Source organism: Diadema antillarum, unplaced genomic scaffold (assembly GCF_040938485.1).
Source record: "Diadema antillarum isolate AM-2024a unplaced genomic scaffold, OU_Dant_1.0 seq00001526_RagTag, whole genome shotgun sequence".
Lineage (NCBI taxonomy): Eukaryota > Metazoa > Echinodermata > Echinoidea > Diadematoida > Diadematidae > Diadema > Diadema antillarum.
Genome location: NW_027272258.1, coordinates 225,203 through 248,898, shown reverse-complemented (window position 1 = coordinate 248,898; position 23,696 = coordinate 225,203). Strand labels below are relative to the sequence as shown.

General features: G+C 37.9%; 1 protein-coding gene across 3 annotated transcripts in view; it reads left to right on the top strand.

Moving 5' to 3' along the window:
- The window catches only part of LOC139710375 (epidermal growth factor receptor kinase substrate 8-like), a 77,188-nt gene that overhangs the window by 39,882 nt on the left and 13,610 nt on the right, over positions 1-23,696 (top strand). The window contains exons 1-12 of one of the 3 annotated variants that reach the window (XM_071622292.1): positions 593-921; positions 6,385-6,518; positions 8,468-8,652; positions 9,068-9,216; positions 9,713-9,874; positions 10,334-10,483; positions 11,937-12,010; positions 20,144-20,355; positions 20,893-21,008; positions 21,543-21,758; positions 22,443-22,666; positions 23,285-23,474. In XM_071622292.1, the coding sequence (XP_071478393.1) occupies positions 6,445-6,518; positions 8,468-8,652; positions 9,068-9,216; positions 9,713-9,874; positions 10,334-10,483; positions 11,937-12,010; positions 20,144-20,355; positions 20,893-21,008; positions 21,543-21,758; positions 22,443-22,666; positions 23,285-23,474 (1,752 nt within the window). In that variant the 5' untranslated portion in view covers positions 593-921; positions 6,385-6,444. Of the gene's footprint in view, positions 1-592; positions 922-3,409; positions 3,834-6,384; positions 6,519-8,467; positions 8,653-9,067; positions 9,217-9,712; positions 9,875-10,333; positions 10,484-11,936; positions 12,011-20,143; positions 20,356-20,892; positions 21,009-21,542; positions 21,759-22,442; positions 22,667-23,284; positions 23,475-23,696 lie in introns of those variants that run through there. The other 2 variants (XM_071622291.1, XM_071622290.1) reach the window with 2 other exon arrangements.

Genomic DNA, 23,696 nt, shown 5'->3' with positions numbered 1-23,696 from the left:
TTGGGGGGGGGATGGGTTAAGAAAAGCTAAATTTCTGTATTTGGGTCATATGTAACTGAATGCTGAAACATTTATATATGGTGTTAAAAATGACTTCCTGCTTTCAAAGCTTACAGTCATACTAACAGTTTACTTTAAGTAGGAAAAAATCCTCATGCACATAGATGTGATTTTATTGTTGAGTGTTATTTTTTGTGTAATAAACAAGATATTAGATGGCATAGTTGTTTCATCTATATCAGTATTACCTAAACTTTTTCTTATACCTCACACTATACACAGTGCACCAGTGCTTTAACCTTTCTGAATCCAATTTCCTTGCCTAGCAGTGTGTGTAGGTTATCATGGTGTGAGTAGTCACTTCCTTTTGCTGAACATTGATTTATATTGTCTTGCCCTGGAATGTCAAAAATTCAGTCAACATGTACAATGCAAAATATGCTGTTATTATGTATAGAAACCAGAGATTTTGTAAATGTTATTGTGTTGTACAGATTTCACAATTTGTACACATTTCATCAATTACTTGGCAAACAGAGGCTAAGATGTATTTTATTGCTGATATTACTTAGATATGTGTAATTGTCAACGTTTTTACTAATGCGTCATATGATAACAAAAATTTGATAAGCTGCCTTTGCATGAGAAAGAATGACAAATATGTGGGTTGTCAAATTCTGACAATGAGAGTTTTAGGAAAAGGAGAATGTTGACAATATGAATTGCACTACTAGTGGTGAGCAAACACAGAAATATGAGAAGAAGTGAAGCGATTACAGGGTATTCATTGACTTTCAGTTTGCGTGGCATTCCAGTTCATCACTCTTTTGTGCACAGGTATGGTGAAATCATATGGCAGGCGAGAAATACAGCCACTACTAAGAGCAGAGTTTAGGTGATCACACGAGATGTTCCATTATGGTATGTAGGTTGGTCAGCCCAGTGAGAAGACTGTAGTGTGTGTGAATTGGGTCCACTTAGCAATTCATACTGTTTAAATTTTGTTTATATGTCAGAGGTATGTGAATGGAGCTCACAAGAACCTACATTGTAAATCAACTGCAACATTAATGACAGAAATGTCTCATATTTTTCAGTCTGTTTGATGTGTGTAGCGAGTTATACAGAGCTCTCTGAGTTTTGTTATTTTCAGCTGATATTGTAAATATTTAGTTTGTATATATCTACATGTAGTTTGTTTGTACTTGGAAAATTCCAAACAATCCACTGGCAGCTCTTTTCATAGGAACAAGTGCTCTTGTCATTTTCTGTCATTTGCAGTATAGTATACATTATCAGCATACTGTAGAAGTGGTTTCTTTCGCGGTGGTTTTATTTTAGTGCTTTTCGCGCTTTGAGGTTGAACCGTGAATTTAACATCACGCGAAAATGTTTTGAACTCGTCGGTTGTTACAACACTATCATTACCGACCTCAAATTTAAACATATGCGAAAAAGTCGGCACCGATGGAAACCGCGAAAGTTTCTGTACGCGAAAGAAACCACTTTTACAGTATTTTTGTAGTTGTAATAACACTGAATGTGTTAACATGCACACAAGTGTAAATGTGGTGCTTTATGCTGTAACATGTACTTTTAACTGTAGCTTTTTAAAAATGAATGAAGCAAAGTAACTTGTCCAATGAAACATCCTCAACACGTGTGTTTAGATTTTTTTTTTTATTGCTCCTAAAGAAAAAAAAAATCCATCAAGCTGAAAAAAAAGAAACCGCTACGTGACGACAACACTCAAACTAGAAGACTTGAGACAAGTAGTATGGGAATCTTTTTACAGCTATCATTTCTTGATTTACAGCTGTACGATGGTTTTTTAATAAAGACACAATGCTACTTTTTAAATTGGCTAATGAAAAACAGCAAGTTTTTGTTGCCAGACAGTTGCAACTGTACATATATTACATAATGATTTAACATGTGAAGCATTAGGTTGATTTATTTCAAACTGAATTTCTCAAAATAATTTCAGATGGTTGACCCCTTCTGCACCCTTATGTCATTATTAAATAGAAATTTGTACAGGCACTGAGAGGGCAGTCACAGTCCACTGTTATACCTTCAAAAGGCACTCAGGATTTTATGACCACTTATCATTTTTAGCACAGCTCATACAAATGAAGAAGAAGAGAAAATCCCTTTGAACAAGAATAGAAAGCAGTGCATGCATTACGCAGTCATTTACAAGTGGTAGCATTTGATGAGATTCTTATTGATTTGATGGTTGGCACAGAAAGGCTTCAGCATGCATGCTGTGTCTGTTCCCTTGTTTCACAAGATGAATTACAGCCACTCTCAATCAGTAGTAACCATGACTACTGCGCTGCAGCATTGTGACCAATGTGTAGTTTGACCAGACTGGCCTGAATTAAGACCATGGTCTCAGTCTGGTGCCAATTGAATGCCAGTGATGATCAGTGGTTCTCAATTGACCACAAACCCTCTTCAGAATCAGACTAAAGCTCTTTTCAATTCCCATCAGAATAAGATTCTGTGGTCAAGATGAATCGTGAGTAAGATCTGCAATATTGTAATTTCAACAATCTGAGCAACCCATTCTATATGCACTGAGTTTAATGTATTGTTTGGCAAAGTTGCATGTAGTTGGCATTTGAATGCTTTGGAGGATGCCGATGGCTTAATAGAGAATGGAATGTGCATCTAGGCGGTGTTCACTCAACTTGAGCTGTCAATTGTCTTTTCTGCGTGAAAATATGCTGTCCACAATATCCGTGTGTATACAGTGTGTTAGTGTGTCTTTCTGTTGCCCTGTGATATTATGGTAGTTTTACCCACACTGGTGTAATCATTGGGGTATGTAGTTTGACAACCATATGAATGGTAAATACATACTTCTCTTAACATGTTATAACCCACAAAATAAAGCTGTGTCACTAATACAGGGAAGCGTACTCTAAATGACTTCTTTAAACACAATCCTGAGATTTTCTGTGACTGCCACAGTACCTGTTTGTGCTGTGCATGATCTGTAAGCTGTAAAGTGAACATTTATAGAGAAAATATGAAGAATAGAGATAATGTAGCTGGCTAGATGCTGTATAGTGTGTGTTCTATCTTGGCCAGTAATGATAATAGTGATAGTGGATGAGAAAAGTCTTGCAGCATTGAAGGATTAACTTCAAAAGTAAACTTTATGTCATTCTGTCCTACTGTCTGTCATTTAATGGTGTGAATTTGTTGGTATTAGCATGTACTATAGTGAACTCAGCATTAACCTAGCCTCCTGTGATAGGCTCAGTGGTAAAAAGTTTTACATTTTTGTCATTGCCTGTGTTGTTTTGTGTCTCTCTCTCCCCTGTCTTCATACGTCACTGTGCTACGCTCCATCAATTCTTTGGGAATGTAGTGGAGCAGTTAGAAGGTGAGCTATTGAAATCAGCTCCATTATATGCATACAAGGTGTGTTCGGAATTACCTTCATTTTGTTCGTTGGCCTACCTCCATTTTTGCTTGTTTTGCTGTGTACACATTTGAGTTGGTCTTTGGCAATATCATGCCACCACTGAGGCTGAGTGGAATTTGCACCCACAGTCTTGTGTATCACGGTGTGAATTTCCCACTGCAAAACACAGGGCAGAAGTAGTTATGGGGAGAAGTAGCGGTGCTTGTCTGTGCAGTGTATTATAGAAGCTGGATCCACACTGGACTATATGTCAGGATAGTAGCACAGCAAGACTTCAAAAGTTTTTTTAAGAAGAATATTTCACGTTGACAAGATTCAAATTGGAATATACATGGGTTGTGTGTGCCCATGACTAAATGTTCCTGTGGCTCAGCCCTGAAGCGCAGTTCATATTGTGAGTACACTTCTAAAAAGTTATCTCCGTACTTCTCTTTTCCTCTTCCGTTCAAGGAACATTTCATTTCACAGATGTATATTCTTGAAACTTACTGTATTCCTGTGTAATGGAAGTATAAATGAAGTGATCTTACACAGCCCAGGAAAATATTTCTTGACACGTAAGTTTCTAGACCAGCTTTGTATCTGAGTGAGGAAAAAAAAGAAGAAAAATGTTGGCAAACCCGAAACAATCTTCTTCATGCTAATCATTAAGAAAATGCAATGGATGCTGTGTAGTGAGCTGTAGTGTAATACTGAAAAGATTCATTTTGCTTTCAGTCTTGTTGAAGGAGAGCTGATGGTATGACAATAATTCAGTAGTGATCATAGGGGAGACCAAGAAGAAATGGAACAGTTCGTGTATTTGTGATGTTGTGTATCCTTACTTGCAACTCAGTATGTTTTTGATAGCCAACTCATGCTGATAATTACTAATTCAAAGACTGGTAGTACTGTTAGGTATCTATTTAAAGTAATCTTAATTTTGGTTTATCAGTGTGACTCATGGATTTTAAAAATTCATTTTGGGAGTAAGATGGCATACCCCAGGGTGAAGTGTGAGTTTGATAGATGGAACTAATGGGGAGAAAAGGGACACGCACTTTAAAGAGTCTCAATTGAAACCTTCACTAAAACACTGGAGAAGAAAAAGTAATGAAGACACATAGAATAACATCAAACTGGTAAAGTTCACTGAAAGTCAAGGAAAGTGTATAGGCATCATAGAGAAATTTCTGAAAATTAAAATGAATTATATCGGGGAAAAAGTGGGACACAATGGGAGGATGGATCAGGTTATCCAAAGTTACCCTATGCATTCAAAAATATGAAGATAATAACTTGTGATGTTACAGACACACAGACCCAGGATTGAAAAAGACACTGCTGGATGGCATAATGATCACTGCCATCTTGATGACAAAGATCAGCTCCATAGAACTCATTGACTGCCAATCAAAGTACAGTGTAGATTGCGCTCTCTTATGTACAAGTTTAATAGTCATTCACAATTTGCTGTACATAGTGTATGCATGGAGCATGCACATTGGACTGGTATGGGCCAATCATATCAATCTTATGTAGATTGAGATGTAGTCTTATACACTGTACTTCTTACACAAGAAATCCATTGACGTCCGTATACATGTTACACATATAACACTCAATTTTTCACAGCTAGCTAGCAAGCAAACTTTGTTTTTGAAGTAATGTATCTGTACTGCAATTGCTATTTGAATAACATTCATTGTAAATAAGAAAAAAAATAATAAGGACTGTTGTTTGTAGGCAACCACATGGGGAAGGAAAAAAAAAGTAGACTCGCCAGCCACACCATGCAGCAATTGTAGGCACATGATAGGCATTGATGGTATTTGATATTCACTGATATAGGCCGGCCCCTGATTGGTTGAATATTTTTTAAGATAGAGAAGTGTTCAAGTTTATCCCCTGTCCTAGATCAGCAGAGTCTCCTCTGCTTGTTACATTGAACCTGTCTGGAAGCTTATTTGACTGGTGGATTTATACCATCCCTTGTTGTGCAAGTTTCAAGTCTAACATGTGCACTTGGTAGCTGACATCCCAAAGTAAAGTGTTTGTGACATTGTTCCGTTTCAAGAGAAAGAGACCATTTTTATATGTATTTTGACTGTGGTCAAAAAATCAAACACCAGAACAGCAAATATGTTTCACTGAAATGGTCTCAAAGTTATCGATTAAAAGTGAAACCTAGAATGCGCCTACTGTGAAAACCAGCGTGTAATATATTAGCAATCTGTTACTTATTTTTTTATCCAAGTGTAACCAAATTTAATACTGTATACGCCATATATTGCGCGAGTCTAAATTTTTGCGAATCGGGAATTCCCGATGATTTTGCGAGTGGTTAAATTCATGATCGTGGAGTCCTGTACCGAACGGAGAAGAGTACGCGTGTATGTCACATTTAGATTGGGATCAGAGTCAATATTATCGCGTGTCTTTAATTTCGCGAATAGCACCTGACTCGCGAAATTCGCGAAAATAAAAACTTTGCGAAATCTTTGGCATATACAGTATTCTGTGAATTCAACTTAACTTTGAGAGCACAAGTCAACTTGAAAGCAAAGGGCAGTTTCCATTTGTTTTTGTTTTTTTCAATGATGAATTGGAATATTCTTTTACTACAAGGTTATCCATGGGGCCAGTATTATTCATGTATATGCCATATATTTAGCGAGTCTAATTTTGCAAATCAGGACTTCCCGACAATTTTGCGAGTGGTTAAATTTGTGATCATGGAGTAGAGTACTAAACAGAAAAGTGTCTTATTTATATCAGGATCAGAGTTATTATTTTCGTGTGTCTTTGATTTCACGAATAGCACCTGACTTGTGAAATTTGCAAAAATAAATACCTCGCAAAATATTTGGCGTATACAGTAATTCTATGTGATATGACATTAATATATTTTTGATTTAATATGCATTGTAATGACAATAATAATTTCTGCTTGTGTTTTCCTACAGGTTGGTAGATTGAATGTGGACACCTGTTACAGACATTCCAAGAGAACCAACTGAGCCAGGATGCCCATCCCAACATCCAAAAGAAGCCAATATCAGCATGAGTCAGCATATGGACCAGGTCCACAGAGCCATCAGTAAGTCATAATTTGAACCTTCAACCCTCATCCCAGTTTTGATGAAGAGCATGTGATGTGGGAAATTTGGACTCACCACCTCCAAAGAACAAAATGAAATCAAAACTTTGATATTTTGATAATTCCTCATTTCTCATTTAAAAAAAAAAAAACATTGTTCAGATAAACAATTTACCAGATGGAGTAAAGCTCCTCCAGTTGAAAATACAGAGTAGTAAGTTATTTCAATATGTTGAGTGAAATATTCAAGCAAACAAAATGGTCCTAATAAAAGATGGGTGCCACCTATCATTAGGACTTTTAATTCCCCTTAGAATTGTATTCTCTTAAACGTTTCATGTTAGTAATCGTTTCTAATTATCTTGCAAAAAGTTAAAATCGGAATCCTCTTCTTGGCCAAAACTAAATCATCCCTTTAATTTCATCAAATATTTCATACTAAAGAAACATGTACCATTGAAATTCTTTAAAATAGTTTTAAAGTAATTGAGATATCTTTTTTTTTTTAAAGATGGTCACTTTTCAGAAAAAAAAAAATTGAGTTGAAATTTCAGGATTAGCTATAAATTTAGTAGAAAAGAAGCTTTTAAAATTGGTTTTACTGAGACAAAACAATGTTATTATTATAAGCACAACAGGCTCATATAAATAAGAATATTGTACTTGGCCTGATAACATATTTGCATTGAAGAACGACAATGACAAGAACTGCAATACAAAATACACGAAACCACAGCAATGTAGTTTCCTTGAAATGACTGGTTGAATTTATGTTTGCATGTAAACTAGACAAAGATTAGTGCTTTAATACATACTCAGAATATCTTCTCTTCAGCGGTATCCTGTAGTGTTCATTCAAGATAATTCTAGACACTCTTTTATCACTTGAAGCATGTGACCACACCCAGAAGATATGACTAAATTGGACCATCTGGGGCATTTCTTTATATCAGAGTAAACCATTGTGGTGGGACAAACACAATAGGTAGGGGTAAAGGTTCTCTCACTCTGAAAGGGTTTCTCCCATACATGTACCTGAGCCTTGACCGCTGGATGATTGGCTGGCCTGCGGTCAAGACTGTATCTACTAGAATAAGTGGTAGTGTACTAAAAGCTGTCTTTTTTTCTGGATTAAAACAGGATTTTTGTATCAAGATCCTAGCATCAGGCAATTATATGATTAATCAAATTAATACCAGGATGCCAGAATCAATGAAATGACATTGTGGGTATTTTTTTTTCTCTCTCTAGATAGCAGTTTTTGTTATCATACTGTACACAATTAATACATGAGATTTAAAAGCCAAACCAAACCAAACTGAATACCCTGTAAATTATAAGATATGACTCTTCTTGTACTAAAGTGAAATACATGAAGCCTGCAGTATATTGTTAGTGTACATTATGACATGTGTACTATGTGTGAAGAGAGGTTTGTTTGGGTAATTGAGATATTTAATGTTCAACATGAACAAAAATGAAAAAAAAAAACAGCATCTGAGGTATGAGTTTTCTTCAGTTTGTCTGCCCTCTGTATAGATGAATTTGTAAGATGACAAGTGCTGATCTACATTTTAGCAAACATGTCACTGCCTGGAAAGCAGTAGATGACAGATGCGATTACCTCTGGTTCCTTTTTTTCCAAACATGTTTGCTAAAATGTACATCAGCAGTTGCGATCTTACAAACTTCATTTGTACAGAGGGCAGACAAATGTAAGGAAATTCCTACCTCATATCTTCACCTCTCTACATAATAATCTCTTGCTTTCAACATCAATATCGTTTAAACTTCACAATAGTGTTTTTTTCATAGGTGTTTGACAGGGGAATTAGGATTAAATTGTCAGTACAACTTTCTACAAACTGTAGAATATTGCAAATTTTGTCATCAATATCAATTTTTTTTCCACCAATATCAATTATGTTTGAATGTGTCTCATTTTAAAGGGCAATGAATGGTCATTTGGACAGAGGGCAGATTCCAAACGGCTACCCATCGAACACAGGGCGCCAAAATGGCCAGACCTATGGAGTACCCAATGGTCATGCGTATGGACCCAACACAAGTGTGCCACACCCCCATAATGGGCCATCCAGAGGGGCAAACAACAACAACCACAAAAGTTTATATGGTGAGGCTCCTGACCAAGTGTCTGTTAAAGGGAATTTTGGAAGAGATGTTGGCAGAATTAGGAGATGTGTGCTTGCTATTATGTAGACTCTCAAGAATGATAATGTAGCTCTTTTCCTACTGTGTAGTGTGCAGTCTTGAACAACACCAATATGCACAGTTGTTAGAAACTGTTTGAGTGAATGATTATGAGTTGGCATGTTAGATTCAAATGTTATTCTATGAACTGAGAGAACATTAAAGATCTGAGGAATGTGACATGTCATCAGTGTAACAAGCTTTGTGTGTGATAAGCTCAAAGACATCTAGAGAACATCCTTTGAGGAAAATGAGTTGAAATGAGTTGTCAGTATGCAGGAGGGGGAAAGAAAGTTGTATTTATCATCTTACTATTCTAACCTATGTGATGATGTTAGGTGGCTACAATGACCCAAGGCAGTCATCAGAGGCACTAGGTAGAGATGGCTCCAGGAGACCTGTCTCCTACGCCGGTCCCCAGCACACTGAACCACAGCCTCACCAACAACCTCAGTCACTCCAAAGACAAAACAGGTTTCCTGTTGAGGTAAGGCTCTCCTACTTCTCTTAGGCACTCTTATTCATGGCTTTATCATAAACTTCAGGGTTTTTAGGATTTTTTTTTATTTGAAAAAATATCAAGTACCAAAAGAGGTAGAACATATGGTGTTTAAGATCTTTTTTTATTTGAAAAAATATCAAGTACCGAAAGAGGTGGAACAAATCTTGTTTTTCATCTTTTATTTTAACCTTTATCCATCCCAGACAAGCCATCCTGTGGCTGACTTTTAAATGCATTGATGTCAGTCTCGTTGGTTTACTCATATCACCCTGAATGTGGCATACAGAGGGAAAGAGAAAATATAGGAGTGGATGCACTTGTGAATAATGACTGAGTGATAATATTGATAATTATGATAACAAATAAAGAAGTAACCGCTCTAAACTTTAAAATACTATGCCGTTAGAATTGCAAAGAATAGAAAGATTTTATGAAATGGAAAGATGATAGCAGTAACTTGAGAGATGTGTGCTTTCTGCAGCATCTCTACACATTCCCCATGGACAAGAAGGAAGGGGTGCTCTCAGTGGAAGATGGGATTCGCAAACTGAGGCTTCTGGATGCCAAGGGCAAGATCTGGTCACAAGATGTGCGCCTCACCATGACAGAAAAAGATGTTGTTCTTCTTGATGAATACACTCAGGTAAGAAGCAAATAGTGCATTGAGTAGAGTTGGAAGGTGGCCCAATCAGTCAAAGAAAGAACAGGAGAACTAAATATTAATACTGTTGTTTGATATTAAAGTGAGTTCCTCAGTAGAGCATGACAGAATTGAGAAAGTTTAGAAAATTGGGACAACTCCCTTTGAATCTGTACTGTTTTTGTGCAATTTCTCCTGTATATTAATTGTTGATTAAATGTATATATAACTCAAGCTTTCAGACACAAAATGTCTGTAACCAAGGATTTTTAAATAAATGGATGATACTTTGCTGACGTCTTGTAAAGTCGACATGAGCTGATTAATTTTGGCTTGTGTATAAGGACACAAATGGTTCAGCTACTTTGATGGTGAATAGATATCAGTTTACAGCTAATACATAGATTGTGTCATATTTTTCCAAAGGTGGTCAAATTCTGTCAACTTTGTTCTTTCTTCTAGGAAACATTGGAGGTGTTCCCTTTGCAGGACATTGGGGCCATCTCGGCAGAAATCAAGCAGTGTAATTATGACAGCTTACTGGTCATCATTGTTCGCTATGGCAACAAGAGGGTGCCTGAGATGATGATGTTCCAGTGTGAGCAGGTGCCGGTAAGTAGTAAAAGCCTTCATCAACTAGGACCTGAAATATGACTTCACAAAGCAGCTTGTGAGGTTCCCTTCCTTTATATCCAGTTTGCTTGCAACTTTAATAAGAAATGCAGTTCTTACATTGGTTGGAGGATATGGAGTCTTTGCATTGTTTCCTGACTTACATTCTGTGCTACGTGACATGGTCCACTCTCTAGTGTTCATCTCTTTCAAAGAATGTACAATGAAAGGAGAAAACAGTTGTGATTTACAAGTGGAGGATTTTAAGTCATTGTGAGATCATTGCACTTATTAACTCCCAACGTGATTACAGTCAGCATTAAAGTTCATGATTCTTCAAGAGGTAGTATTCCCCCCCCCCCCCCCCCCCCCCCCGCCCCCCATTTTGGTAAATTATACTGGAGAACCATAACCCAACAAGGTTCATTGTTGCTTGCACTGATTGCCTATATAGTATTTGGTGTATGCCTCTGCAATTCCACACATACATGTGATAAGTTAAAGCTTTCCCTTTGTGCTGTGAGAAAATGCCAAAGCATTCCAACTAATACCAAAAGTTCCTTCTCAGATTCCAAAGATGGACCAAGACTATTGACAGACACTTAGATAGTACCGTTATTGATGGAGCAAGTTGTTCAATTTTGTGTAGTTTACATCATCAATGAAGACTGAGACCATATTAAAATGTTCCATGTTGTACATCAAGTGCTGTCAATGCTAGTAAAGTACTTCAAGTCATAATCATGATTGTGCTTTCTGTAAACTCATGATCTCTCCATGCATTTTGTAGGAGACTTTGAAATAAATAGCGTAAAACAATTACACAACATTTCTTCAATATTGATGTATGCCTGCTAGAGTAATTTCTATTTGCATTGAAGAATAAAATTCGAATCACTTGCACCAGGAGTAACAGTGACCAATATGGTACATTACAAATTAACAATGTTATTCTATTCATGATTGCTACCTCTAACTTATTGCCTGCATGAGTCAGCTGCGCCATCAACACTGCTGGCTGTGTAGTCACTGTAAGCATATCATTGTCTTTTCAGGAGGCTTTAGGAATTAAGTGATGGATGCAATAGAAGTTCCTTTCTGAGTTGAATAGCCTGATTGAAGGTGATGTGGTTGGATGAAAGAAGTAAAGTCGTGACATGGCGCCTCTTGGCATTAGGACTACATGTATTGTTGTTTGATCATCACTACTATTTGAGCCGATTAACTACGCGGAAGAAACAACTTTTCTTTGGGGATAGACAACAGTTGCATGTGAATATTCACTTCAACCTGTGTTAAGAGACACACGTACATTGATTCATTCTCACAAATCACCTGATAATCTTGAAACAACTAATATGAGTTCAAGATTTCTCTAGAACATTGTACACAATATGTAGTGATTTGTGTGTGTTGTATCTCTTAACCTTACTTTGTTTTGATGTTCAATCAGGCGCCAGAGATTGCACGATCTCTTCAGAGGGCAGTAGACTACTACACCACTGGGAAAAAGAAGAAATCACAAAGGTAAGTTGGAACTGATCTTTAATTCAAACTCATCCACAAATTCCTTCACATCCTTGCTTCTTTCATGTCATTTAATGATCACACCCAAGACTACCATCATTCTCTTTGCCTTCTCTTCTAAAAGCTGTGCTGTAATTTGCCCCACAGACCTCTGTTGTCAAACCCACATCCTATATCATGAGCTATACAATCCATATTGTTAGTCGCAGAGTTGAAAAGACTTAAGATACATGAGAATGTGCATGCTGGTAATCCAAGCGAGTCAGTCCATGCACTTTTCAAGGCTGCTATAATCACAACATACAAAAGCTTTAACATGCATGGAATGTGTGTGTGCTAGGTATGTCTTTGTGTATGTTTGTGTATATGATGATTGTCTGTGAGTAGGAAAATAGGAGAATACAGATTTATTTTCATGGAGAAAAACAAAAATGGGGGGGAATGATTTCTGTGTGTGCTTCTCCAAACACTGCTTCAATCAAGTGTGACAAATGCTGTGGAGAAGGAAAGAACAAACAGATATGTTTTATCTCTTGGATTCAGAAGACTAAATCTCCTTGAAGAAAAGGTTTGTTGAGAAACTAAAAAATAAACGAGATATGAGCTCCAGCTCTATTAGTTTGTCTAGGCTTGTCTTATTACAGAATTCAGAATTCAACGAGGTTAGCGCCAGTGCCTTCATTGCAAGGACTAATGTAAGCCTTTGCATGCATTTGATATAGAAAATAAACATTATGTGATACAGTGACTGCACAGGCAGTGTGTACATAGTTTGCAAGTTAACTGTACACAAATTCAGTGATATTTCTGACCTTAATTCACTATTCGTGCTGAATTAACTGACATTCCTTGCATTTTTATTATCATAATTTTGTTGTTGTTGCTGTTACTAGTTGTGGTGGCTTTGGGGTGCTTGGGGGGAGATGTCAGATATAGCACAGACAGGAGGTCCTCGGCTTAAAAGGGTTTTTTTTTAGGCAGAATTCTGAGTTAAGAGACATTTGTAAACTATCAGTCAGATCTATTTTCCCAAACAATTTTTTGTGTCTCCTCTTGTGTGAACTAGTAGTCCATTAGCTAAAGTATAAGGAGGATGAATGAACTTTGCCCTGAAATATGCTCTCTGTGTTGCATAGAGTATACTAACAGTCCTTTACAATGAGTTTGGAGATGATTGACTGTGACCTTCAAAAGAGATCATGGCCTGCTAAGCTTCCTCACAACACAAATCAATCTCTTCATCTCACTCTCTGTGAGGTTTGCCGACCAGTTTAATCAGGCCCATGTCAATATGTTCGTATTTGTATTCCCCTCCAAGTGTCTCCAAGTTCTGCCCTCCGTGTGTACACGTCATACATTCAGTGTTTGTTTCCTGTGTTGAAGAGAATAGATCAGGGGCGGGATAGTGTAGTGTTAGTTTATGGCCCTCCCTGTCCTTCCCTAGTGGCTAGCAATGGTTGCTTGGTGTGTTTGAGGCATAAATCAGTCACAATGCTTTCTCTTCATTCCCTTTTATACCATTTCTCTATTTTCACTCTTTGTTTAAAAAAAAAAAATTGAACATTAATGCCTGAATGACAGAACTGTATAAGTTAATATAGCATTGGAAGTGTAGAGTTAAATGTGTCATGCTGTCACCTGTAGATAGTGAATGACACAATAAAGTGTCCTGATTTAACAATAGTTCTAGGGGAGTGAAATATTTTAGCAGCAGAAGCAGACTCGTAAACACAGAACTGGAGAAATATACCCATGGTATCTTTGCATATATTGATAGTACATTACACAGGATTAAAGAAATATATAGAGAGAGCAAGATAAGTCATGGAAATATGCCATTTTTATGTTTCTCACATTAACTGCACGTTAGTATGAAGAGTACAAGGCAAGTTCAGGACTATAAGTGCAAATAAGGAAGAATATTTGTGATATGATATAGTCAACTGAAAACATTTGTTATTTATTTTCATTGATAATATAGACAAGGTACATTGAACACATGCGAGGTATTGACAATCATTAAGAGTCCCGACTGGTCTTGGGTTTTCTTTCTCATAGAGGCAAAGTCTGCAATAGTAATTACAAATGAGTTCATAAGGCGTTTTCACATCAGCCCGGTGTTTCAAAATAACGCACTATTTTCTGACTTGGGAAATTATCCCGATCACGAAATAGCACGCTATTTGATAATGTGAACACAAATTAGCGCACTTATTGTATCGCACTGGTCGAGAAAATTTCTCGAGTCCAACTCGGGAAATTTCTGAAATAGCGGGATAATTGGCGAACTAGCGCGCTATTTGATATTGTGAAAACACCTCAAGAAATTAGCGCATGCATCCCATCATGCCTAGCATGTGTGACCCGATCGATCGAGGCAAACTGCACACAAAGCATGAGAAATTTTTGAAAGTGCAAACATTACTGATGCTGTTTGCACATGCTCAGCTGTCGAATTAGATCAAAATGATTTCGGGCTAATTCTCTTCGGGCTGATGTGAATAAGAAATGAAATAGCGCGCTAATTCGCAATCGCGAAAAATATCTCGAGCTTGGATTTTTATCGGGCTGATGTGAAAACGCCTATTTAGGTCTCAAAAAGTCTAACCGATTGAATGGAATTTCCAGTGTAGTGATGTGTCATCATCCAATAATGTACCACCAGTTTTCTGTTCTGTGAAGTTGAAGCATGAACATTGATTTTACATCATGTTTTATAGCTCCGTAAAGACAAACAAGGTGAAATTATATTTGGTAGCATTAATGTAAATTGGTGAGAGGAAATCACTTGATAGATGCCATAAACCAGATCTTTGGAATTGAGTGAGTGGCACCCACATAAACTTCAGTACTTGATATCCCCCTTGGTATCCCCTTGGTATGGGAATACACTACCTCATAATGGTGTATATGTGTATATCATGAATTGAGCTTGATACTGAAACCCATTGAGGACGAACTGATTTTACTATTCAGTTCAGTTCAATTCAATTTATTCATTTCATAAAATCACATTCAAAATATTTTTACCTAGATGTGTGAGTCAGAGGAGGAAATCACACAAAAGCCTGCGGCTTGGAAATGGAGATTTCCTTTACAATACAGTTTAAAATCACAGTTTTGAATAAATCATATAGGTCAAAATGTACCTAAAAATAGAACTAAATTCAGAGGACTACAAAATTAGCAATGCATTAATTGTAGGCAACACCAAACAAAACAACGACTGAACTGTAACAAGACGATACTATACAAAACAAAACAAACGTGCAGTATAATTGTCAAAGGTTTGTATGATAATTGCATGATTTCTTCATTATTTATTGGTACAAAGACATCGTTCTATAACACATATTTCCCATAGACACCTGCCTGAGTACACCTGGGAGTAGTCTTTAACTGGTTAAGCAGTAGTAGGGTACAAAGTTTAAGGTTAAATATGCGTAGTATAAGACAGAAATATGTACCAAGCAGTCTTCACATCAAACAAGCATAATGGTAACTGTGCAAGGCTCTATGATTTACTGAACTCTAAAACTCTCATCTGACCTTTGACTGCAAAGGTCTCTTGAGGTCAGTCAGAGTTAGTGTCAAACTGCTGCTGCTGCAGATCCCCTACTGTCTGCTTAGTCTTCACTATCAGACTCCTGAGATGACTTTCTGTGAGTTGATCGGTACAAACTGTTATTCCAAAATACTACTGACATGTTATTTTGGTGTGTGATTTATATTAGGTATGTTTTTTAAAATGTACGACTTATTTTGTATATCTGAATATCTGCCAAAGATGAAAAAAGATGTATCCCAGTTTCCTGGTGAAATCTAATGATGATTGAAAGTAGATATATTTAGTTCTAGAAAGAATGTCTCAAGTGATCAGACTAGACTAAAAGACCTTACTGGTGGAATGCCCAAAACCCTCTGAACAACCAATCTGTAGGTGGAGATATGCCTAGACAGTGGTATTTAGTCTACATGACGCATGTTGACTTCTGTATTTGCCTGGACATTTTGTGAGGAAATATGTCTCATATTTTTAGTACATTTCGGTGAGTTGTGAACATGATACTGTCCTCTTTTGCTTGTCTCTGCTGTTTAGACATTAATGTAATACAACTAGTTTCTGTGATATTATATCTTCTGCCCTTTCATCTGACACCTTTCCCACTCACCTGTGACATAGAATTCCTCATGTACAGTAGAAGCTAGGTATTCTCTGAACTCTTCCATACTCATTCTTCCATGGGCGAGTTCTTGCATGGATGGATTGAAGTGCTGCAGTGCATTCCTGCCATATTGGTTTAATAAGGAGAAAACAATGTAGCATGTAAAGTCTTATCTTGGTGTTGGAAAGACATTGTTCATGAGCAGTAGTGATTTGTGAACTATGATGTCAATCAAATTAGGATTTAGAGTGCTGGAAATGTTGTGAGAACTATGATGTGAGAACTATGATGTGCTTGGTATGATTGTATGAAGCTGGAGAAGTCTCAATATTTAACAGTCTTTTCATACTCTGAATATACCACCCCTAAGATTTCCTGTAATTACTTGTACTAAACTTACCAATGGCAGTTAGAGTGTTCTGTATGTGGAAATTACGTCTCATTAATAGCGTGAACAGCCCAGTGGTTCTATTCTGCATTTTGTTATACATTTTGTGTTTGTTTTGTTGTTATTCTTGTTCTTGTTTTCTTTTGGTGAAGGAAATGCCTTAAAATCCTACAAATTTATCATGGAAAATTGAAAAAAAAGAATATGTATATGTATTCATTGAAAAAGATATTGAAAGATAGACTTTGAAAGAGAAGATTTTTTTTTCTTTTAGATCCAAAAGTACACAATGTGACCAAATTTAGAAAGTCCCAGTGATAGTTATTTGCCCTACATGAAAATTTATTGTTTTTGTCCTTCATACCCCATGTTCATGGTTAAGGTATGTATAACCCTTGTGTATGCATCAGTCATTTTATGTACATTTTGTTTATTCACATTATCAACAGTATGATGTCACCATCCTCAGATCAGCCATCTAGAACATGGCCATTTTTTCTATTTCTCAAAATGCAGAACGGACAAGTTTTTGCATGATATCATAGATATGCAAAACACATTTTCCTTCTTGTTCAATCCCTTCATCTAAAGGATTTTGAAAGATTGAAATATTGGCAACATATGAAGAAAACTGTCAGAAAATTCTGCTTCCTGTGAGGTGTCTATTACAAGGAGAAAGAGACTTTGTCATGCCTGTCGTACTCCTTGTGTGCTGTAATATTGTCCATTCAGACTTGATTTGATCAGTCTCCATAAATCTTCGTTTTGAGAGTGAGGTTTTCTCATACTATTTGGACTTATCCTGGTACACTAGTGTGTGATGTTTTCATGCAAATGTATTATAAAGCCTGTTAATGGCATTATGTATGATAACCAGTATGAGTATATGCAGTGCCAGTTGTTGAAGCATTACACTTCCTTTCCATTCAATTTTCTGTCATGGAATAACATAGATAATAGCAGCCTTGCATTGATTCATGTCTTGTGTTTTGATACCTGGATCTAGAGACTGTTTGTTTAGTTGCAAGTTTGTTTTTTCTTCACTCTTTACCATTAAATTGGTGGCCTTATTTGCTGAACTAACACAGGGGTAACCAAAGTGAATTTAGTGAAAATGGTAAAAAGGGGGGTTGTAGAATAGGGATTTAGTTATTATGTAACGGGAAAAGATATATGTGAGGTAATGATTCAAGACCTGAATGAGATAAATGGAAAAGGATTACACTCTAGTGGAGTGGGACTCAGACTACACAGACTTGGCTCAGAAGGGTGATGATGGCTGGTGAAACTGTAAAGTGATGATGGCTAGATTAGTGTCAGTTTGAACTGGAATCTAGATAATCCTTTCCTTCCAAGATTGGGAAATTCCCATAGGCTTTGTACAGGACTTGTCAGATCCCAGAGACCACTTATTGAGTGTGTCAGCTGCAGGAGATATGTGAAATTATTACCCGTATCAGGTATCTGAGCTGTGGTTCTCTGAAATTGCATTCCCCTCGTCTTACGCGCTGGGTTACACGCCAGCATGGAGAAGAGGAGCAATTTTCCATATTCCCCGCTTTGACAAACGCCAATGGGATTTGCGTGTTAAAATCAAGGGGAATATAGCATCCGGGCACTTGAGCTCCCAGTGAGGAATATTTACTGTTGATGACAGTTTCTCGTGGAGTGGTTTCGCGACAAAGGGCAAATTCCCATAGGTTAACACGTTAAACTAAACGACGATCACTGTTACTCTGTGAGCCTTGTTGTTTCTAGGCGCACCGCATTCCCGAGTTTCGCGACAGGGGGGAAAATTCCCATAGGTTAACACGTAAAAATAGGGGATAATCCCTGCGCCTGTGTGAGTTAGCTACACGCTGTAGGTTATACGCTTGCCGCGTACCTGAGCTGTGTATACGATAGGGATGCAGCGCGCAGTGTGATGTAGAGCTCGAGCTGGCGCTGAGTGGAAAATTGCTAAAATTTACATTGTAATGATTTATTTTGCTGCTCAAGATCCAGTCCATATTATAGTATTGAGTAGGAAAAATGAAATGTAGTGGGTTTATAAGAAGTATTTGATTAGAAAAACATAATGGGAAAACCATATACACCAATAACAACATCATAGCAGGATCAAACTGGTCAAAGAGTGCTAGAAATCATGTGAAGTTATGTCAACAAATATCATTTTGTATCCAAATCTCAAAACTACCAGTACATACTAGAGATAGCAATCAGAACACCAGGAATGTGAGGCTTTGGATATGCAGAGCGAAGATACTTTGAGATTAACAGCACACATGGATTAAGACAGACTATTCAAAACAAAACAAATGAGCACAAGATATTGTGGTGATATTGCTTGACACAAGTTCCAAAAAAAAAATCATCAGTTGTTTGAGTACTCTGCTTTGGTTTTCCTCTACTCACCAAGGGTATGGTATCCCAATCCAGAGTGAACCAGAGTGAATAGAATTAACCTTACACTAAAGTGTACTGTAGAAGTGAAATTTTCGCACGACTGATTTTTCACTCTTGGCTGGGCAAGAAGAACTTCACATGTTTTTAACTCCGCAGAATCAAGACATCACGCACAGGAACATATGGCAAGCAGAAATATTCGCGTGCCTTTATTTTCGTGCTAGTTTTTGGTTGCGCGAAATGCGCGAAAATTTCAACACCGCGAAAATGTCCACTTTTACAGTAGTTAATTCCCTTCATTGGGTGTCATATGTACTACTGACTGTTTTGATACCATCTCCCTAATGCAGGACACCAGCTATCAGCTTCACACATATTTGTTCCTAAACAGATCACTGATAGATTACTCCTTTCGTGTGAATCATGCGTCTTGGTTATTGGAAATCATTGCTCTGAGCAGTAATCAAACTGTCAACAAGGTTATATCGATAGTTGTTTTAATGAAGGAATGATGAAGAATGCATAAGCAATATTGACATAATGAGATGCTTAGGGAGAAAGAAGCCGCAGCTTTTCTCTGTGTATGAAAAGTGTACATGTTTAAGAGAGAGAAAACAAAAATACATTGTCAACAAACCAAATGATTCAAAGAATCTTCGCAAGAATGAGCACTTTAGACTTAGAGTGTCTCCCCGGATTTTGTTACAGTGGTTGGTTTCCTTGACTGATATTACCTAAGTGTCTTCTTTTCAATAGGATCCAGCTCCCTGTATAGTATGACAGGAGGCACCCCTGGAGTATCTATTCAAGCCTGAACTCACCTGGTATCGCTCCACTTGGTCCGCATTATGCCTCTCAATGTCTTCTCCAGATTTTCTTCTCACCCTGTGTCTTTCTGAATTAGAGGTTGGGGAGGGAGCAGACTGTAAATCTGTAGCTAAATGAAAATCAGATTTCTGTAAGTCAGTTCCAAGCTGGTTACAATATATTCTTTGGGATCTAAGGCAAGTGCAATTCCCTTCATACTGCTTGATGTCAGTTCCGAAACATTATGAAGCCTTGCTCATTTTATACAGAAGCTTGTGTGATAACCTACAGTAGTATGGTTCCGACCGACCTATGTAGGGCATCATGATCTCATCACCTCTCTTTCTTTGTTGTTCTCTTCCCCAGGCCTGAGAGCTATGCTGCCCCACCCCTTTCCCACCCCCATGGTATACAGTCACAGGCACAGGTACATGCAGATGGAGGGCGGGGTATGTATGACACAGGGGCAGATATGTTCATTCCTCCACCACCAGACGAGCCCGCCCCACCCCCACCCATCGAAGGCAATGTCAAGAACAAGGTGGCTGCCTTCGCAGCAGCAGCGGCAGCAGCTCAAGGTAACTCATTAACCTGTCCGACAAGTGATAGCCTGTGCTAACGTATTTTGTGTGTGTGTTTGCCATTTACTGGCTTTCCCATGGAGACAGACATAATGAATGTACCTCCTGTTTATCAGCTTGAGAAAACTTATTTTACTTGTGCAAGGAGTGCAGGTTTGGGTTTTGGGGAAATGAATTACTATTCCTGTTCTTCATTCAATAAGCTAATGAACTGCTCTATATAGTGGGCATGTGTCTGTTGAGAAAGGGAATACACAACATAGATAATGTCATCTTTGCTAAGTATGCTAGATAAGTAGAATGAGCAAGAATGCATGTATCCGCAATGTCTGCCATGCCACACTTAGTCCAATGATGTCCAGATATCACAACACAAAATCTCTGCTTCATGTATTGCAGCAGGGTACATTTACAAGAGAAAATTGTCAAATTTGGAAGTTGCCAAAGAATTAGAGGGTATTCAGTGTATTTGTGCCAAGAGAAGCAACCTCTAGAATGACATGACTACCAGTGGCTTCCTTATTGTCCATACAGCCAATGGAAACAGTATCTCACCTCGGGGGTTCCAGTCTCCGAAGTCAGCCCCAGTCAGATCATCAGAGTCAGAGGAACCCTTGGAACTTCTAGCTCTTAGGACAGAAAGAGATGTCGTGAGTTTCAACCCTTTTTACTTCAGGGAAAGGGAATCGTAATGCCTATTCATTGTCACAGCTGTATGCTGTTTACCATTTCAGGTAAAAATATTAGAAATATTGTTTATGAGTACAGAAAATTGATTGTACTTTCAGATGCAACAAATGTACTTCCTGTTCAGGCAAAGTTGAAATGTTCCACATGAAATGATAGACCCGTACTACAGTTCCTATCATTTGTATGTACATACTGGTGTAAGCATCAATTATGTCTACATATGTTGAAAAAGGTCAAGGCCATTATTATGCAGGTTTTCACCAATGATTCATAATTTTATGTGTGCCTTTTTTTTTTCATTTAGATTTTATGGCAATGAAAATGTTTTGTAGAGCACATTAAAAGAGATGCTAGTTCATTGCCAATTTTAGAAAAAAAGTAAATGCATGAATGCATGAATGAATGAATAGATAGATAGATACATACATACATAGATAAATACATACGAAAATCAAACAAGATGAATAAAGATGTCTTCACCCTCCGAATCCCAGGAAATCCTCAACCACTGCTTTGACGACATTGAGGCCTTCATTGGCAGACTGCAGAAAGCAGCAGAGGCCTACACAGAGCTAACACGCAGACGACAGACAAGGAAGGGAAGAAGGCGAGAACACGGTGATGGACTTCTTTTGGCAAGATCACGACCACCCACAGATGGGGAATACATTGAGTGCTTCCAGAAATTCAAATACTGCTTTAACCTCTTGGTGAGTTGGATGAACTCATCTTGTAGACTGACATTGTCATCATATTGACAGGAGATTGACGCTGCACAGACAACTTTTTCTCTTCTTTGTTGTATTGTTTTGACATTAGACATTAGTGTGTGCACATTGGGGGGAAAAAAAAAGAAATATACTCCAATAGTCACACAGTGTGTTGTGTCTCCTGTACTAACAGCTTTTATCCTATGATTCTTGCAGAGACAATGTTTAGCAATTTGAGGCTTTCTTGGTTATTTTTCCTATCAGACTTATGCATGAAGATCATTTTTACCACATTAAACTGGCATCAAATAGTTAAATTGTCTTTCCAGTCCAAAGATATTTTTCTTTCAGTGATAGAAGTCACATACTGTTTGTGGATGAAAACAGGATATCTATTCAAACCTGTTTTCATCATATATATTTCTTTTTGTCTGGTATGACATGCTGATAATAGACAACCAGCTTATAATAGACAACCAGCTTATATATGTCAAAATTTCGAATGTACATTTCCCAGACAAACTAGCCACAAAGCAGAATACTCTTGATCCACAGTGACACTGTGTTATCACTGTGGGGGAAAAAAGTTAGTTGTGTACATGCTGTAATGTGATTGGTAGTGAGTACACTCTAGTTGATAAGACATGATGAAACTCTCTTCTCCCCTGACCGTCTCTCCACCAGGCAAAGCTGAAAGCCCACATCCATGACCCCAATGCCCCAGAGCTGGTCCACTTCCTCTTTGTGCCCCTCAAACTGATAATCCAGAGCTGTCAGGGACCAGAGCTGGCAGCCAGCGTGGTCTCACCCCTGCTGACTCCCCAGGCTGTAGATCTCCTTCAGAACTGCCTGACGTCACGAGAGCATGAGGTCTGGATGTCCCTAGGGAGGGCTTGGACACTGCCAGGGTAGGTCATTTTCTCGTGCTCTCTTCTTTCTTCTTTGTAAGGTTCATTGTTTTCTTTGCATGTTGTAATTCCCTGTTACCTACTCACGTCTACTCTACTTCAAAATAATGTAGAAATATTTCATTTGTTGACTCATAACACTTTACTTAAATATAGGATTATCTGGTTCTGGTTATCTGGTTATCTGATATCTGGTTCCTTCGTTAGAGTTTGTAATTTTGTGTAGTTCAAGGCAATATACCTGTAAAATGTTGTCTTTTGTTCTTGACACACAATTTATATTCAAAGTTGGAAACATGATGTGAACACATTGCACAATCTCCAATACTTTAATCACCATGTTGCGTTTCTTTATAGAGTTTCATTCAAGCACAGTTAATTTCCAGAAAGTGATATCCAACCATTTGAGCTCCTGAAGCAAAACTGAACTATGAGTGACAGTAATTTGAATAGAGTGCACATATCTGTGCTAACTTTACCTCCTTTGACTGATGTGATTAGATAGTGAGTCATTTCAAGTAAGAAGTTACAAGCTTCATGTGAAAGAGTTAATACACACAACTCCACACAAGAATACATGGCTGATTTAATGTTTTCTTAACACCACTGCCTTCTCAGGACGGAATGGCCCAAGGACCGACCTGTGTCCCGCTATGTCCCACGTTTCCGTGATGGCTGGACTCCCCGACCTATCCCAGAATCCCAGGGAAACTCAGAGCTACAGGCCTCAATACTGATCAACAATGCATCCATGGCTGCCAGTGCAGCAGCCGTGGCCAGGGAGTCTCCACGCAGGATGTCAGACAGGGTAGGTCAGAGGGGGTTTTTTTGTGAGTCTCTCCTCACAATGAACCACCAGCCACACATACTGCTTCCTGTGTTTTCTTTGTCATACAGGGGGAACTAACATTCATGTACATTGTATTTCTTTTTCCTCTCCAACAGAACCATTAATGAATTGATTATGATGACCTTCATTTTCAGTTGTCGTGAGATGTCTCAAAGAGAAAGGAAAAATTGTTAGTCCTTA